General features: G+C 46.1%; 2 protein-coding genes across 5 annotated transcripts in view; one reads left to right on the top strand and one right to left on the bottom strand.

The window, feature by feature from the left end:
* The first annotated feature begins 6,658 nt into the window (after window positions 1–6,658).
* Window positions 6,659–12,836, top strand: atic (5-aminoimidazole-4-carboxamide ribonucleotide formyltransferase/IMP cyclohydrolase). The gene is made up of 14 exons (XM_071330317.1): window positions 6,659–6,795; window positions 7,158–7,284; window positions 7,558–7,701; window positions 8,467–8,555; window positions 9,008–9,159; window positions 10,210–10,366; window positions 10,553–10,678; window positions 10,768–10,961; window positions 11,035–11,124; window positions 11,229–11,354; window positions 11,442–11,534; window positions 11,708–11,890; window positions 12,070–12,225; window positions 12,393–12,836. Exons 1-14 carry the CDS (start codon window positions 6,726–6,728, stop codon window positions 12,510–12,512), a joined length of 1,827 nt encoding a protein of 608 aa, XP_071186418.1. The 5' UTR covers window positions 6,659–6,725; the 3' UTR covers window positions 12,513–12,836.
* Window positions 12,837–14,761: 1,925 nt separating this feature from the next.
* The window catches only part of fn1b (fibronectin 1b), a 43,445-nt gene continuing 39,542 nt past the window's right edge, over window positions 14,762–18,664 (bottom strand). For all 4 annotated transcript variants that reach the window (XM_071330312.1, XM_071330315.1, XM_071330313.1 and 1 more), the window contains 8 exons: window positions 18,400–18,489; window positions 17,391–17,836; window positions 16,931–17,069; window positions 16,552–16,716; window positions 16,214–16,339; window positions 15,899–16,005; window positions 15,674–15,775; window positions 14,762–15,554 (listed from right to left, as the gene is read on the bottom strand). In XM_071330312.1, the coding sequence (XP_071186413.1) occupies window positions 15,465–15,554; window positions 15,674–15,775; window positions 15,899–16,005; window positions 16,214–16,339; window positions 16,552–16,716; window positions 16,931–17,069; window positions 17,391–17,836; window positions 18,400–18,489 (1,265 nt within the window). In that variant the 3' untranslated portion in view covers window positions 14,762–15,464. The remainder of the gene's footprint in view (window positions 15,555–15,673; window positions 15,776–15,898; window positions 16,006–16,213; window positions 16,340–16,551; window positions 16,717–16,930; window positions 17,070–17,390; window positions 17,837–18,399; window positions 18,490–18,664) is intronic.

The following is an 18,664-nucleotide window of genomic DNA, read 5'->3' as shown; positions in this document are numbered from 1 at the left end:
TAATTTTGGTGGAGGGCAGTATGGAGTCAAGGGGCACTAGTCCTAGATAGGTTTAAGGGTTATTTTCTGTTTGGAGGCGGCTGGGTGCTCAGAAACTGAGAGCCGGACAAATGCAGTAATAGATAGTTATGGAACAAGATGGAAGACAATGATTAGAGTTATTGAATGTGTTTGACAGTGTAGTGGATTGGATTTAGTGTCCAAGGTTTTGCATGTGTTTGACAGTGTAGTGGATTGGATTTAGTATCTAAGGTTTTGAATATGTTTGACAGTGTGGTGGATTGAATTTAGTGTCTAAGATTTTGAATGTGTTTGACAGTGTAGTGGATAGGATTTAGTGTCAAGTGACTTCATCCTATTCCTTATGGCTCACAATCAGGGCCTCAAAAGCAGTTCACTGTAGAGTAAACAGTGCTTATAGGACTTAAAGCACTATGTCTCAGACCTTACCACGATGTCTCCCTCAATGCAGCATTTAATTTGGCTGATGAAAAATCACATCAATCAATAAGAGTTAATTTAGATGTGTGACTAATGCCATTCGGCCTGTTTTATGATACAGGGCCGCCTGACAAACACATCTAAAATCATAGTAAATTGATAAGCAGGCTGAGCGAAATATAGAGATCATTGATTCAGTTTCTCAATTCTAATTTAATCTGAACTCACCTGTCATACTGATAAAAAATGATTGGTGTAAATTCCATCCACTGGTGATAACGCTGTCAATAGTGATTTCTCAACAGCCTGGTCTGACAGAATTGCTGACGGCCCCTATGCTTTTTCTATACCAATAATGCTATCGCCTCATTGTTTGTGTGTTTGTGTGTGTATGTATGTATGTGTGTGTGTATGTGTGTGTGTACGTGCATGTCTGTGTGTGCATCCATGTATGTGTGTGTATGTGTGTATGTGTGTGTGTATGTGTGTGTGTGTATGTGTGTGAGTGTCTGTATTTGTGTGTGTATGTGTGTGAGTGTCGGTGTGTGTGTATGTGTATGTGTGTGTATATGTGTGTATGTGTGTGTGTGTGTGTGTGTGTGTGTGTGTGTGTGTGTGTGTGTGTGTGTGTGTGTGTGTGTGTGTGTGTGTGTGTGTGTGTGTGTGTGTGTGTGTGAATGTGTATGTGTGTGAGTGTGAGTGTGAGTGTGTGTTTATGTATGTGTATAACATTTTGTCCTGTCTATTACAGTGTCACAATCACTCAAGCGACTCGTCGAGATATCAGTGCGACCTGCACGAGTCCTCCAATAGGGAAAATGGTTACCAGAAAGGCCATTTTCATAGTTAAATAAATAAATGCAGTTTTCTTTCACTTTGTCAGATGGTAAATCAGGAACAATAACTTAAGCGGCAAGACCCTGTAAAATATTTACATCCTGTAGTTTAATCAATCAGCAAAATGTCGGCCTCATTACGGAAATATGAACAGATTGTCTGATCTTTTAAAGTAATCACCCATATTGGTTTAGGTTTCCCTTGGCCCTGTCGTGTTACTTAAGCTAATGGGTAAGCTAGGTAAGGGAATGAGGGACAGGGGCTGTAAATCCACATCTGTCAGACTTTAACCGCTGTTCAAATGCATGAAAAAGGCCAAGTTTTGGGTAATAAAGTTTATTGAAAAGGGTTGGCCCTCCGTCGGGAAACAATGGGGAATGTAATCATGAGAGGCTTTTATTGTTGCAGGAAATCTATGTTACAGGTGCTCAGAAAAGCAATGATCGTGACACAACAAAGCTTTGGTAATTGTGCTTGTCCCAATGTCATTCTCCAGACAGACAGACAGACAGACAGACAGACAGACAGACAGACAGACAGACAGACAGACAGACAGACAGACAGACAGACAGACAGACAGACAGACAGACAGACAGACAGACAGACAGACAGACAGACAGACAGACAGACAGACAGAGTCTCACTGTCATGGACACATATCTGGGGACCTGCCCACCTTTTGAAAAAACTAATTTAGAGGGAAAAAACATAGTCGTGTATATATACAGATCAAACAGCTTAGATAGGCTGGGATCCTATTAATATCTCAAAACAAAACCATGCTATAGGCCTACTAAGGCTCCATTGTTCAGTACCCCTCCAGTGGCTTGGTGTATGGTAGTACCCCTCCAGTGGCTTGGTGTATGTCAGTACCCCTCCAGTGGCTTGGTGTATGTCAGTAGCCCTCCAGTAGCTTGGTGTATGTCAGTACCCCTCCAGTGGCTTGGTGTATGGTAGTACCCCTCCAGTGGCTTGGTGTATGTCAGTACCCCTCCAGTGGCTTGGTGTATGGTAGTACCCCTCCAGTGGCTTGGTGTATGTCAGTACCCCTCCAGTGGCTTGGTGTATGTCAGTACCCCTCCAGTGGCTTGGTGTATGGTAGTACCCCTCCAGTGGCTTGGTGTATGTCAGTACCCCTCCAGTGGCTTGGTGTATGTCAGTACCCCTCCAGTTGCTTGGTGTATGTTAGTACCCCTCCAGTGGCTTGGTGTATGGTAGTACCCCTCCAGTGGCTTGGTGTATGGTAGTACCCCTCCAGTGGCTTGGTGTATGGTAGTACCCCTCCAGTGGCTTGGTGTATGTCAGTACCCCTCCAGTGGCTTGGTGTATGTTAGTACCCCTCCAGTGGCTTGGTGTATGGTAGTACCCCTCCAGTGGCTTGGTGTATGGTAGTACCCCTCCAGTGGCTTGGTGTATGTCAGTACCCCTCCAGTGGCTTGGTGTATGTCAGTACCCCTCCAGTAGCTTGGTGTATGTCAGTACCCCTCCAGTGGCTTGGTGTATGTCAGTACCCCTCCAGTGGCTTGGTGTATGGTAGTACCCCTCCAGTGGCTTGGTGTATGTCAGTAGCCCTCCAGTGGCTTGGTGTATGTCAGTACCCCTCCAGTGGCTTGGTGTATGTCAGTACCCCTCCAGTGGCTTGGTGTATGTCAGTACCCCTCCAGTGGCTTGGTGTATGGTAGTACCCCTCCAGTGGCTTGGTGTATGGTAGTACCCCTCCAGTGGCTTGGTGTATGTCAGTACCCCTCCAGTGGCTTGGTGTATGTCAGTACCCCTCCAGTAGCTTGGTGTATGTCAGTACCCCTCCAGTGGCTTGGTGTATGTCAGTACCCCTCCAGTGGCTTGGTGTATGTCAGTACCCCTCCAGTGGCTTGGTGTATGGTAGTACCCCTCCAGTGGCTTGGTGTATGTCAGTAGCCCTCCAGTGGCTTGGTGTATGTCAGTACCCCTCCAGTGGCTTGGTGTATGTCAGTACCCCTCCAGTGGCTTGGTGTATGTCAGTACCCCTCCAGTGGCTTGGTGTATGGTAGTACCCCTCCAGTGGCTTGGTGTATGTCAGTACCCCTCCAGTGGCTTGGTGTATGTCAGTACCCCTCCAGTGGCTTGGTGTATGTCAGTACCCCTCCTGTGGCTTGGTGTATGTCAGTACTCCTCCAGTAGCTTGGTGTATGTCAGTACCCCTCCAGTGGCTTGGTGTATGTCAGTACCCCTCCAGTAGCTTGGTGTATGTCAGTACCCCTCCAGTGGCTTGGTGTATGTCAGTACCCCTCCAGTGGCTTGGTGTATGTCAGTACCCCTCCAGTTGCTTGGTGTATGTTAGTACCCCTCCAGTGGCTTGGTGTATGGTAGTACCCCTCCAGTGGCTTGGTGTATGTCAGTACCCCTCCAGTGGCTTGGTGTATGGTAGTACCCCTCCAGTGGCTTGGTGTATGTCAGTACCCCTCCAGTGGCTTGGTGTATGTCAGTACCCCTCCAGTGGCTTGGTGTATGGTAGTACCCCTCCAGTGGCTTGGTGTATGTCAGTACCCCTCCAGTGGCTTGGTGTATGTCAGTACCCCTCCAGTTGCTTGGTGTATGTTAGTACCCCTCCAGTGGCTTGGTGTATGGTAGTACCCCTCCAGTGGCTTGGTGTATGGTAGTACCCCTCCAGTGGCTTGGTGTATGGTAGTACCCCTCCAGTGGCTTGGTGTATGTCAGTACCCCTCCAGTGGCTTGGTGTATGTTAGTACCCCTCCAGTGGCTTGGTGTATGGTAGTACCCCTCCAGTGGCTTGGTGTATGGTAGTACCCCTCCAGTGGCTTGGTGTATGTCAGTACCCCTCCAGTGGCTTGGTGTATGTCAGTACCCCTCCAGTAGCTTGGTGTATGTCAGTACCCCTCCAGTGGCTTGGTGTATGTCAGTACCCCTCCAGTGGCTTGGTGTATGGTAGTACCCCTCCAGTGGCTTGGTGTATGTCAGTAGCCCTCCAGTGGCTTGGTGTATGTCAGTACCCCTCCAGTGGCTTGGTGTATGTCAGTACCCCTCCAGTGGCCTGGTGTATGTCAGTACCCCTCCAGTGGCTTGGTGTATGGTAGTACCCCTCCAGTGGCTTGGTGTATGGTAGTACCCCTCCAGTGGCTTGGTGTATGTCAGTACCCCTCCAGTGGCTTGGTGTATGTCAGTACCCCTCCAGTAGCTTGGTGTATGTCAGTACCCCTCCAGTGGCTTGGTGTATGTCAGTACCCCTCCAGTGGCTTGGTGTATGTCAGTACCCCTCCAGTGGCTTGGTGTATGGTAGTACCCCTCCAGTGGCTTGGTGTATGTCAGTAGCCCTCCAGTGGCTTGGTGTATGTCAGTACCCCTCCAGTGGCTTGGTGTATGTCAGTACCCCTCCAGTGGCTTGGTGTATGTCAGTACCCCTCCAGTGGCTTGGTGTATGGTAGTACCCCTCCAGTGGCTTGGTGTATGTCAGTACCCCTCCAGTGGCTTGGTGTATGTCAGTACCCCTCCAGTGGCTTGGTGTATGTCAGTACCCCTCCTGTGGCTTGGTGTATGTCAGTACTCCTCCAGTAGCTTGGTGTATGTCAGTACCCCTCCAGTGGCTTGGTGTATGTCAGTACCCCTCCAGTAGCTTGGTGTATGTCAGTACCCCTCCAGTGGCTTGGTGTATGTCAGTACCCCTCCAGTGGCTTGGTGTATGTCAGTACCCCTCCAGTTGCTTGGTGTATGTTAGTACCCCTCCAGTGGCTTGGTGTATGGTAGTACCCCTCCAGTGGCTTGGTGTATGTCAGTACCCCTCCAGGGGCTTGGTGTATGTCAGTACCCCTCCAGTTGCTTGGTGTATGTTAGTACCCCTCCAGTGGATTGGTGTATGGTAGTACCCCTCCAGTGGCTTGGTGTATGGTAGTACCCCTCCAGTGGCTTGGTGTATGGTAGTACCCCTCCAGTGGCTTGGTGTATGTCAGTACCCCTCCAGTGGCTTGGTGTATGTTAGTACCCCTCCAGTGGCTTGGTGTATGGTAGTACCCCTCCAGTGGCTTGGTGTATGGTAGTACCCCTCCAGTTGCTTGGTGTATGGTAGTACCCCTCCAGTGGCTTGGTGTATGGTAGTACCCCTCCAGCTTGGCTTGGTGTATGTGTAGTACCCCTTGGTGTATGTTAGTCCTCCAGTTGCTTGTTGTATGGTAGTAGTCCACAAATGCTTCTTCACCTTTTCTCCTTTCTTTCATCCCTACTGATCTGTAAATAATGGATTGATTAAAGTAAAATGGTGGATGTCTACTGGGCATTCACTTTAGTGTGTTTAGTTCTCTCAGAACAACAGCACCACTATTTGCCCATTTGGTCCTTCTATAGTGGTGTAAACTCACCCTCCAGTGGCAGAGCGAGAGTCTAAAATCTCACATTGTTATCATTTCAAATAGCCTAAATCTCTCTGGCCTAATTGTGTGGTGGTGGCATGTGGTCAAGATCATTTGTGGGATCCATTTATACAATCCATAGTCATATCCCTAGCAATGTGGTCCCGTGTGGCTCAGTTGGTAGAGCATGGCGCTTGCAACGCCAGGGTTGTGGGTTCATTCCCCACGGGGGGACCAGGATGAATATGTATGAACTTTCCAATTTGTAAGTCGCTCTGGATAAGAGCGTCTGCTAAATGACTTAAATGTAAATGTAATTCATGTTTGTCTCAAATGGACATGTGTTTTTGGTTTGTACCTCTAATGCCATACATGCCACTGTGTTAGGTCACAAAGTACATATGAGAGGACATTCTGGGCTTTTCAATGATATCATGTGTGGGGGGTGTCACCTTGATCATATTTTTCTTTCTGGTTATCAAAATATCCACCATCACAATTAGCACATGTTATGCTGTAATTGTGTAATGATCATTTTTGACAGTTTGATATTCAAATCGTTTCTAATAGGTCAATATTTAGTTTGGTGAGTTTTCATAGCAGTGTAATAAATACATTAAATAAGAGCTAAATAAAAGCTGGTTAATAAATGTAATCTGTTATGTTTACTGTAATGTTAACTTTTTATATATTTACTGTCAACCGAGTCTTAATGGCCACTACAGTCCACATACAGTAAAAAAATAAATATATATGTGTTCACATTTTTCCTTTGTAACATGTTTTTTGCACCTCAAACCGTTATCTTTACTGGGACTCAGGATAGAAGTCAGCGAATTTGCATTTTACTGCGCAGAAGGCAATGAAGAAGTTGTGTGAGGGGTACAAATGGGTTATGGCTAGCAAACCCTAACTCTATTTTCTAACCGTAATCTAATTCGAACCTGCTACATTAATTATCCTAACCTGCTGCGTAAATTATCCTAACCTGCAACGAAAAGTCACATCTGACAAAAGCTGTATCCCGTTTAGTCAAAACCGATCAAAGGGGCGGTCCTGTCAAATCACAAAGTTCCCATCATGCCATAAATTGATACAACTATACACATGGTTCTCTTGTCGTGCCCCATTCCCAGACAGAGAACGTTAGCCAAAACCATGGCCTGCTCAGAACTGGGTAAACTTTCTTCTTTTTTAAATATTTTTGCTAGCTTTAGCTAATGTAGCTGAGTAGTCTATGTTGAAGCATAAGTTTGAGCGTAGTGCTATATGCTGCGTGGTCCATATCCAATTCAATTGTTTCTTGCGTCGTGCTAGACAGGCTAGGTAGGCTAGCTACAACTAGCATGCTACGAAAAACATGCTTCCATTTTAGTTAGCAACGGGTGGTTACAAAGGAGCAATAACCTATCGATGACGTCTCAGTGGAGTCAACATATTTATTGATATTTGAAAAGCAAGTTTCGTTTCACATTGGTGCTATTAAAATCAATCTCTACAACTTTGTCACCGTTTTGTCTCTTAATTCTACACACACAGCACTGTTGAGTGTGTCCGACAAGTCTGGACTTCTGGACTTTGCCAAAAGGCTGGTGAACGTGGGACTGTCACTCGTCGCATCAGGTGGCACAGCCAAAACCCTGCGCGATGCAGGACTGGCTGTTCGGTAGGTACAACCGTTTACATACATTTCCAATGCCTCATCTATCCTTGTTGATAGTGTTCAGCCACCAACATCCTCTTGCGCTAATGCTCAAATGATTCAATGTTATGCTGATAATGTATTCCGTTAAGTCTCCTTACTGTTTGGAACTTCAACGAGTAGGCCTATATAGTATTCTGCAATCATTGACCACCTTTCAGATGAGTGGCATACCCAGCCTCTAATTGAGAATGTGTGCCTCTGAATCACCTAACATCCATCTCCCTTTTGTTCCAGGGATGTGTCTGAGCTGACTGGCCATCCAGAGATGCTTGGTGGGAGGGTGAAGACCCTGCACCCTGCTGTACACGGGGGCATCCTGGCCCGGCACACTCCTTCGGACAAGGCTGACATGGAGAAACTGGGCTACAGTCTGGTCAGGTAAGAGACAGGGAAGTGGGTTTAATTTGGCTCTAGACATTGATCTAAGATCAGATCTGTTTTCCTCAATAGTTAAGAGTAGGACTTGTCCATCTCAGTCAACTTTTCTATACTTCTTTCCAGAGCCACTACTGCTTTTCTGTGGTTTTTAGGGGTCTTTGAAAAACAGCCTTTTTGTGAACAAGCTGACCTAAAACACAATGCATGTGATCGGGCACAAGACTGTATTAGATTTGGCCCTAATGCAGGGCAGTATGGTTGTAAAGTAGGGAAACTTCGAAAAGCATGCGTTGCTAATCTAATAACCAGCTAATTCAAATGCTGCTGCATCTGCACACATCTGATCGTGTTACACTTTTTTATTTGTTTTTGTATCCCTGGGAATCTGATTGGCTGTTTAAACTGCCAATTTGACATTCATGGAATGTAATTGGCTTTGAGGAGAAAGTGTGCAATGCATACAGCCTCTGAAATAAACCATGATTTGTCTTTGGAGCCTATGGGCACGTATGTTTAACAATTTGGGCTCAAGGCTGCAAAATGTGACCTGCCTAATTGACACGTTCCCATTTACAAAAGTCAAAACTTCACCCTTTTTTCTTTGTAAGATATTGTTTCTCAATGTCATCTAGGGCACACACAATGTGGGGGACTAAACAGCCATGCTACTCATTATTTCAAATTGCCTAGATGGTTAGAAAAAACATAGTGAATTGCATTGCGTTTCTTGACTTGTATTGCTTTCCTTTGCCGGTCTTTGACCAGGGTGGTGGTGTGTAACCTTTACCCGTTTGTGAAGACTATCTCCAACACTAATGTGACTGTGGAAGATGCAGTGGAACAGATTGATATTGGTGAGTGGAATGTTAAAGCTGCAATAAGTTTTTGTCCAACCTGACCAAATTCACATAGAATTGTGAGTTAGATCTGTCATTCTCAATGAAAGCAAGTATAAGAAGCGGTAGATCTGTTCTATGTGCACTATTTCTATGCTTTCTGTGAAGTTTAGTTTCTGCTGCTTTTACTTTCAGTTTTGTACACCAGCTGAAAATACAATATTTGGGGTTATGGAAAATAATTCACAGTGGTTTAGATGGTACAATGATTCTCTACCATATACATGCTTGTTTTGGCACACAAACTGAATTTAGGCGAAATAATAGAATTTTAGCAACCAGGAAATGGTGGCGCAATTTATTCATACTGCACCTTAAGGCCAGCTCTACATTTTACATTCTGAAGTCTGTTCTACAACCTGAAATGCCCTAGGTTACCATGGCGATTACCCTGGCTGTGTCCTCCTCAGGTGGGGTAACCCTGCTCCGAGCAGCGGCCAAGAACCACGCCCGCGTAACCATTGTGTGCGACCCTGCCGACTACCAGCTGGTCGCTGTGGAGATGGAGGGTTCCGAGGGCAAAGACACCACCCTGGACACCCGCAAGACTCTGGCCCTGAAGGTAACTAGGGCAACTTGAAAGCACATGTTTTACATGGTCTCGTGTATATCAATCTACTTTCTGGACAATTTGAGAATGGTGAGATCTACTTTAACTTCCCATGTGCTGTCCTTCTGCCTTCCTGTTTAGACATGTCTGCCAACTTCAACTGTGAACAGAGAGGATGTTGAGTGATAGAGAAATTAGGCTATCAGGAACCAAACTGTACATAGACAAAACTGAAGTCTTAAGAGATTCTTCAATAGTAGCAAATCGGACGTCTCAGGACAACTGGGGAAGGCCTCATACTGTGTCTTTGACAGATTATTGACCCTCTGTTAAAAGGATCAATTTGTACATTTGCAGACCAGATACCATGGAGTCTGTATAGTCAAAGCACAATTGGGACACTGTAAAAATTCAGGTTTTTGTTTAATTGATTGTTGGGTCAATGCGAGGTAAAGTTCAGAGTCCACTACCTCCCATGCTGCCCTCTCTTGTCCTTGGGCCCATGTTGTTCAGGTCAGCCCACAGTATTCTATTGATCCAGTATCCCTGGACATTGTAAATATGCTACTGGAACTGCCCCTTTACATAGTATGCTTACTTGATTGGTTTTGTTCTACCTTGTTGTTTTAATATTACATTGTCATTGATTATTGCATTGTTGGTTAGCTTGCAAAAAATCATTTCACTGTACTTGTGCATTTGACATTGAGACTTGAGACTACATGGAGTAGAATGGGTACATTTAGCACATGGTGTCCCTTGTGAAGGCATTACAAATCTTACAGTGATAGTTTGTATTAAAGCTGCCTCCAGATAAAACTATAGAAACCCATGTTGGCTTTGATCATGGAATAGGTTACAACGCTTTCTGGTTCGGCTGTTTACCCTGGGCTATGTTCATTAGGGCACACCGTAGAAAAACATTTTGCAGCAGTAAACAGATGTGCATTTCCTATTGGACATCACGGTTTTACCTTTTTCAGTCCCTTTTCTTCCATATGTTGCCTAATGAACATGATCCTGGTGTCTATGCGATCTAGTTGTCCTCATTCTCTCTCCCAGGCCTTTACTCACACAGCTCAGTATGATGAGGCCATCGCGGACTACTTCCGGGGCCAGCACAGCCGTGGGGTATCCCAGCTGCCCCTGCGCTACGGCATGAACCCCCACCAAGCCCCCGCCCAGCTCTACACCCTGCGCCCCACCCTCCCCCTCACAGGTAGGCTTCACCCCCCCTCATTGTGTAGACAACAGTCTCAGAAATTACAATAGGGAAACATTGTCAACCCTCATTTTAATTGGTGTCATATGTTCAACTGGAACTGTCCAGGGGGACCTTGTCCTGTCTGGGTAGACTAACTGTATTGACCCTCCCTTCTCTCCATTCCATTTCTGCCTCTGTCAGTGGTTAATGGTTCTCCTGGGTTCATTAACCTTTGTGATGCCCTGAACGCCTGGCAGCTGGTCCGAGAGCTGAAGAGTGCCCTGGGCATGCCCGCTGCCACCTCCTTCAAACACGTCAGCCCTGCAGGTCAGACACGCAGCGCTTCCAATGCATATGCCAACAAGATTGCAAGGAATCCCAGTAACATTGACCTAGGCTGTCCTCTCCCTCTCTAGGGGCTGCGGTGGGTGTTCCTCTGAGTGATGAGGAGGCCAAGGTGTGTATGGTGAATGACATGCTGAAGGACCTGACCCCACTGGCCACAGCCTACGCCCGGGCTAGAGGGTCAGACAGGATGTCCTCCTTCGGCGACTTCATCGCTCTGTCTGACGTGTGTGACGTCCCCACTGCCAAGATCATATCCAGAGAGGTAGGGCTTCCCAGGTGTGTCGTGTCTGTCCTGTATGTTTCCTGCATTTCCAACCCCTGTCTATCATTCTCAGGTCTCTGATGGCATCATCGCCCCTGGTTACAAAGAGGAGGCCCTCAGGATTCTGTCCAAGAAGAAGAATGGAAACTACTGTGTTCTCCAGGTATGGTTGGACATGGAAAAGCAGTTAGTGATCATCCTATGTTGCAGCCTTTCCTAGAAAACAAGTTTGAAGTTCATTTGCATCTGAATGTCTAAATCTGTCAGATGGACCCAGCCTATGAGCCAGACGAGCCAGAGGTCAGAGTTCTCTTTGGCCTCCACCTCAAACAGAAGAGGAATGGAGCTGTCATTGACAAGGAGCTCTTCAGCAACGTCGTCTCCAAGGGCGCGGTGAGTATCTTTGTGGTTTGTGTGCCTTGATATGCTCACTGATGACATGTTCTGACCTTTTGTCCTCTTGTCTGTCTCCTGTTTAAGCTGTCGGTGGAGGCGCTGCGTGACCTGATCGTGGCCAGCATCGCAGTGAAGTACACCCAGTCCAACTCTGTCTGCTACGCCAAGGATGGACAGGTAACCAACCTGGAGAGGGAGGGGACATGGGAGGTTGCTGTTGAAATAGTATTTGGGCACAGTTTCCCCTTGTTGTCGCCTATACCCTTGTTTACCTTTTTCAGAAGTCATTTGAAACATTCTGTACTGTGGTTTTTCTGGGTCACAATCCGTCTCCTCTCCCTGTGTACCAGGTGATTGGGATCGGTGCGGGTCAGCAGTCTCGTATCCACTGCACGCGGCTGGCAGGGGACAAGGCTGATAACTGGTGGCTGAGGCACCACCCGCGGGTGTTGGGCATGAGGTTCAGGAGTGGAGTGAAGCGGGCGGAGATGGCCAATGCCATCGATCAGTACGTCAGCGGCACCATCGGAGAGGTGAGGGGTCAGAGGTCAATTAGGGACATGCACTCTAAGACATCTGAAATGGCTGTTGTCGGATATACAGTTCTGCTGTATGTTTTGTGTAGGTTCCCACTGTAGGTGTCTGTCTTTAAAATAAAACGCATCTAATTCCAGATGAGTCTTGCTGTCTAACTCATGTCCTCTGTGTTCAGGGTCCAGACCTGGCAGTATGGAAGGCCATGTATGAGGAGGTCCCAGAGCCTCTGGATGAGACTGACAAGAAGAACTGGCTGAGCTCTCTGCAGGCTGTGGCGCTCAGCTCTGACGCCTTCTTCCCCTTCAGAGACAACGTGGACCGTGCCAAACGGGTAAACACACACCCACACACTGCTCAATTATTACTTTTCACTAGTCTAAGATGGCCGACTTTCTGCTTTTGGTTCTTTAGTTGGTGTCTAGCCTTCTAGTGCCTTCCAAGGTCTTTTCTGTTTGAAGGCCACATGGACTGATTATTCTGAGGTGTCTGTCTCTGTAGAGTGGTGTGGAGTACATTGCTGCCCCGGCCGGGTCCACAGCTGACGAGGTGGTGATCAATGCCTGTAATGAGCAGGGCATCACCCTGGTGCACACCAACCTGAGACTCTTCCACCACTGAATACCTGGAGTGGCTGTCGTACAATGCAACCTGACACATTTGACACGCCACACACCATTATGGCCCTGAGTAACTTAAAGTAGCCATGTGTCTCTACATGTTGGAGGTCCATTAACTGCTCTAGAATAGTGATCAACAAAGGTACTAACATAGTGGGTTTTTACACTGAGACATTCCTGTCCTACGGTTATCATGCACAAACGGCATGCGTCATGCTGAGGATCATTCAGATTCCGTTACATTCCGATCTTGCTTTCATAGTTGTATCTACGTTACTGTCTGGAAGGTCAAGCTTCACCATGAAATAAACTGTTTCTTGAGAAATCCTGTGGAGTGTGAATATGTAAACACTATTTTACGTTATAGCAATATGAAGCTGGAAGTCAGGGACTGACTACTACACTAACATGGAATTGTTTTATGATGCTCATACCATGGACCATTTAGCTATTTGAATTTTAGGATGCTTTTAGGTATCAAAAATATACAAATATTTCAAGTTTTGAAATTGCCCTTTACTATTATAGCTCATAGAAATGCATTGAGTAACACATAAATGGCCAAGACAGCCCCCCCCCCCCCCCCCCCCCAAGTTTTCTGAGCAAAAACAATTGTTTTATCTTTGTTGGCTAGAAGACTGTAAAAACACCAGAATCTGCTCTAAGTGATTTTAATCTAAGAAATCTGTTTCCAAGTATTTCCACACATAAGACAAATGTAAGCTAGCTTTGAAATTGTTTTTAAGAGCAGAAAATATATTTTGAGATTTTAACACCTTTTGTTATAACACTACTTCCATACTTTAATTCATTTGTATGGGTTACTTTTAGACAAGTCCTGTGACACTTGTGGGGGTCGTAGAGAAAACGCCTTCCACCGCAGATCGTTGACGTACAATGCCTTCAGAAAGTATTCACACCCCTGTACTTTTCCCACATTTTGTTACAGCCTGAATTTAAAATTGATTAAATTGAGGTGTTTTTCTTTTGGTTGTCACTGGCCTACACACAATACCCTATAATGTTGAAGTGGAATTGTTTTTCAATTATTATTTTTTTACAAATTAAAAGAGCTGTGTCTTCAGTCAAGTATTCAACCACTTATGGCAAGTTCAGGAGTAAAAATATGCACTAGTGGCATGGACTTACTCTGAGTGCACTAATAGTGCCTAACATGATTTTTGAATGACTACCTCATCTTTGTAACCCATGTACAATTATCTGTAAGGTCGCGCAGTGAATTTCCAACAGATTCAACTAGAAAGACCAGGGAGGTTTTCCAATGGCCACCTATTGGTAAATACAATTCTAAGACATTGAATATCCCTTTGAGCATGGTGACGTTCTTAATTACAATTTGGATGGTGTATCAATACAGTCACTACAAAGATACAGGCGTCCTTAACTCAGTTGCAGGAGAGGAAGGATACCGCTCAGATTTCACCACAAGGTCAATGGGGACTTTACAACAGTTTGTTTATTGGCTGTGATAAGAGAACTGGGGACGGATCAACGTTGTTGATGGCGTTAAGGAAGCCTGTACAGGAATAATTTTTTCTCTCCAAAACATGCATCCTGTTTGCACAAGTAATACTGCAAAAACTTTTTGTCCTGAATACAAAGTGCTATATTTGGGGTAAATCCAACACATTACTGAGTACCTCTCTCCATATTTTCAAGCATAGTGGTGGCTGCATCATGGTCTGGTTATGCTTGTCATTGTTAAAGACTGAAGCTAAAGTACAGGGAAAATCCTAACCTGGTTCAGTCTGCTTTCCACCAGACACTGGGAGATGAAGAATTCAAAAAAATAAATCATGTGCAAATGTGGTACAATCCAGGTGTGGAAAGCGCTTGGAGACTTAAAGCTGTAAATCGCTGCCAAAGGTGATTCTAACGTGTATTGACTCAGGGGTGTGAATACTTATGTAAATGAGATATTTCTGTAATTTTCAATAAATTAGCAACATGTTTTTTCTTCACTTTGTCGTTCTGGGGTATTTGTGTGTAGATGGGTGAGACATCTAGCTAATCCGTGTGGAATTCAGGCACAACATGTGGAATAAGTCCAGGCGTATCAATATATTCTGTAGGCACTGCAGGGATTTAGATGCAGCACACGCCAAAAAAAAAAAAGATCTCTAGTTTATACTGACAGATTTTGATGGGGATTTATTTTATGATGTTACGTAGATTAACGCACTGGTGTGTCTATGTATAAACAGTTATTCAAGAAACAAAGGCAATTCATGAGGTTCTTTTCAACTTTATCAAAACAAGGGAATCTCCAAACTTTGGCACCTTTTAGTACAAAAATAAAACCAGAACAAAGTAGACACCCCAGGTCTCACATTCACACAACAATGCTGTGATTAAAGGGATAAATAAAATGCATTGAGTTAATTACAACTCAGTGTCAATCACACACACGCAGTGCTACCCCTGTCTACACAGAGGCTACAGAAAAAGAAAAATGATTTCAAACACTTGTCGACATGGCAACTACACCAACATTCTCTCAAAACAGTGCTTTTGATTTCAGACGGTTTAAGATTTTATAGAAGTAAAAAAAAAAATAATGATTAGGACAAACGGTAATACTGGACAGGTAGTCTTGGAAATGTATAATTTGTAAAAGACAAGCACATCTGAACTGTTAACAAGCACACAAACACATACATTCAGGGACGAACACAAGGAATGTTCCTTTTTACCTCTTAAGTGTCTCAAAGGGAAATGACAAGAGACACAACTTAACCAACACTCTGAAAGTGTGCAGGGGGTTCTCTTAAGACTAGGAAGGCTTGGACCTACAGTATGTAGGTGTGTTAGATATGGTTAAGCTGATCAGTAAGGCACCGATGTGTTAGTTCAGGTCTGTCTGACTGGACAGGGCGACCTCCTCTTCAAAGAGACTTGACAGACCATGGGTAAGGAAGAGGAGATTTATCTTTTACTCCAGAGGATTCTGGGGGATGTGTCCTTCTGCCAGTGCGTCTGCCAGTAGTTCAGGTCGAAGGCATTCGATGGGGCACTGGATGTTCTGTAGAAGGAGACAGACAGACAAGAGGTCAGTATGGGTCCAAACTCAGCATGGGGATTTCAAGTTCTAATCCAACACATTTTCTCAGTTGTCTTTTGAGAGCGTAGTCTATGACTCACCACTTTGCGTAGTGTGTTGGTGGGGTCTCTGTATCGGACGGGCTGCAGCAGACTAGAGTCAACCTCAGCACCTGGTCTACGACAGTTCTCACAACGCCAGCCCTGAGAGGAGGACAAGCATTACATTTACACACGTTGGTCATTCAGCAGGTGCTCTTGTCAAGTTGCATTCAACTAAGGTAGGTAAGACAAGCACATAGCACAGCCATTGCCAGTAAAAGTGACCTGTTGTCCTCCGTAGCAGGTGCAGGTACAGATGGCTCCCAGGTATTCTTTCTGCCACTGGTTACCAATCTGGTACATCTTCCCATCGTCATAGCAGGTGGACTCATCTGTAAACACACACGCAGGAGAGGGAATCACACACACAGGCAGACATGGAGGAGGTCACACAGGCAGACATTGATGAGGTCACACGCAGACATTGGAACTGTACTGTGTTGTATTCTGACATGCTGCCAGAGAAGACAGAAGTTCTGGATTCTTCCTTTAATATCCAAACAAGGCGTGGGTGGTGACTGATGTTAAAGTGCCACTTACGTGGTTCACACTTGAACTCCCCCTTCCCATTGCCCAGGCAGGTGCAGCTCATCATGGGGCCCTTCTCCTCCTGGCGCTCCCATTTCTCCCCGATACGGTAGTTGTTACCTCCATCATGACACCACTCTGTTGATGGACAGGGAGCGAGAGAGAGGGGGGAGATATAGAGAACAAAAAAATAGGTCAGACCTGTTGCATAACATCCGCCACTGTCTCCCAGCCCCTAGATCGGATTGGTGTAACCAATATGGCAACCATTACATCCAGCCAATCAGGTGGCAAGGGATCAATAAAGTTTCTTAAATTGCATTGAATTGAAGAGGTAGTTAAATACTCACTAGAGGAGTCACATCGGAAGTGTCCACTGCCTAGTCCCAGACACCTGCACCACAGCTTGAAGCCCGTCTCAGACATGCGCTCCCACTCGGTCCCAACGTCATGGTAGGTGGCTGTGAAGGTGTCGTAGCACGAGTCCTTATCTGTGCCGGTGGAACCCTCTGTCACTACAGGCGGAAGAGAGGGGGTTCATTTCACCACAGAATCACAGGCTAAGCTTTGTAAGTAAACGCCTATCCATGAACTTTCTGAACTATATTTTCTGACCGTGGAACAGCATGACTCAAAACAACATCAGGATTTACTCATACCATCTATTCTATAGGTTAGATTTCAGTACTGATCCTAGATCAGCTGTCATAGTTACTGCTGGTTCCTTACGGGTGTTGCCGGCGGTGACAATCTCCTCCAGGATCTTGTGTTTGAGTGCCCCCTTCAGGGCCTCTACGATAACGTTGTAGGAGGCTCCGCTGGTCAGGCCGATCAGAGTGGCACTGGTGGAGGTACCAGGCAGACGCATCTGAGACAGGAGGGAGAGAGAGAGGAGATGGAAGGAGAGAGAGGGAGAGAGATGGAAGGAGAGAGAGAGGGAGAGATATGGAAGGAGGGAGAGAGAGAGAGATGGAAGGAGAGACAGAGAGAGATGGAGGGAGAGAGAGGCGATGGAAGGATAGAGAGATTGGGAGAGATGAATGGGAATGAGAGTTGTAGAGCGTCATTATAAATAAGAATTTGTTCTTAACTGACTTGGCTAGTTAAATAAAGATTACATTTTTAAAAAGTGTCTCTTAGATGTGTCTTTATGTGAGTGTGTGTGTGTGTGTGTGCCGTGCCCTCTCACCTGGAACATCTTCTCGTTGACGTGTGTCAGAGGGTTGCAGGACACCAGGTACTCTGAACTCTGCTTGTAAGGCTTCCAGGCGATGGTGGTCTGGGTCTGGGCCTCCTGAGGGATTCCTGTGTCCTTCTCTGGAAAACCAAAGGGAGAGCCACCAGGCACGTTCACGCTCACCACCGGCACCCTGCGCCCCTCCGCGTCCGGAAGGGGCACAAACACCAGGGGTGTCTGGCCGTTCCCATAGGGTGTCTGGCCGTTCCCATGGGGTGCCTGGGGGTTCTGGTTGTTGTACTCAGTGTACTCCACGTTCTGGCCCTGGCCCCCCAGGGTGTCTAGGCCGTTGTTACCTACTACTGTTGGGACACGGCTCTCCTTTTCTTCAGGCACGTCCAGGTGGTCGTAGCCTCCGGGGCGGTTGGGGAGTGGCAGTGTAAGCAGGGATTCACGTTCTGGCCGGGAGAGAGGGGTTAGGAAGCAAGCGAGTTAGGGAGGGAGTAGGGAGTTAGAGGAGCTGCAGTAGCATGACGCCGCCAGCAGGGGGTGGCAGTAAGTCCGCATACTAGAGCCACTACTGTACTGCAAAGCACTGCACTTGAGATAGAAGTTGCCCCTAAGCACAGATCTAAGATCAGATTACCCTACCCCCGTTTTAGTTTTTACCATTAAGGGGAGTGGAAAAATATCTGACCCTGTATCAGTGGTTTGGGCAAATATCTACTCCAAAGCCTGCCACTGCCGTCAATACCTTTTGAATCGCTTGTTTATTCAAAGTGAGTGAGCAGTATTATTGTTTTAAAAGACACAGCTGTTTGTAACAGATGCTGGCACGACTACAAACCAAATCTAACATCTCGGTCTATGAGTTGCTAGGCTGTTCTTACACTATTCTACTGCAGCTAAGCACATATGCCGGCTTCCCAAACCGTTCTTTGTAGCATCACCATTCAGGTACAAAAAAAATCTGGTTTTGGGCCACGTGTGTATGTGTAAAGAGTGTATGTGCTGTACTCACGAGTCCTGGCCGTGCCCACCAATGGGGTGCTTCTCTGGACATTCTGAAGAGCGATGATCTTGATGATGTACTCAGTGCCTGGTCTCAAACCTGAAAACATCCAACAACATCAAGCATCAACCTCTGCTGGAGGAAATCAGATGTTGATTTGAGTCGATTCAGGTGTTTTCCATAAGCTGGACGGGCTGAGAGGCTTGAGCTTTCAGAGGGTGAAGAGGACGGGGTGGAGTTTAACAGGGCGAGGGTAACTTTGGAGAGAGAGAGA

The sequence above is a fragment of the Salvelinus alpinus genome, chromosome 10, assembly GCF_045679555.1.
Source record: "Salvelinus alpinus chromosome 10, SLU_Salpinus.1, whole genome shotgun sequence".
NCBI classification, from domain to species: Eukaryota; Metazoa; Chordata; class Actinopteri; order Salmoniformes; family Salmonidae; genus Salvelinus; species Salvelinus alpinus.
Note: the sequence above shows the minus strand (reverse complement) of the source record. Positions and strands in the feature narration are given on the sequence as shown.

What these genes read in the sequence shown, in the direction of transcription:
- atic (XM_071330317.1), top strand. Translation starts at nt 6,726, where the DNA reads ATGGTTCTCTTGTCGTGCCCCATTCCCAGACAGAGAACGTTAGCCAAA. An exon ending in GATGCAGGACTGGCTGTTCG is followed by an intron (nt 7,285 to 7,557) that starts GTAGGTACAACC and finishes CTTTTGTTCCAG; the next exon opens with GGATGTGTCTGAGCTGACTG. An exon ending in GCTACGCCAAGGATGGACAG is followed by an intron (nt 11,535 to 11,707) that starts GTAACCAACCTG and finishes CCTGTGTACCAG; the next exon opens with GTGATTGGGATCGGTGCGGG.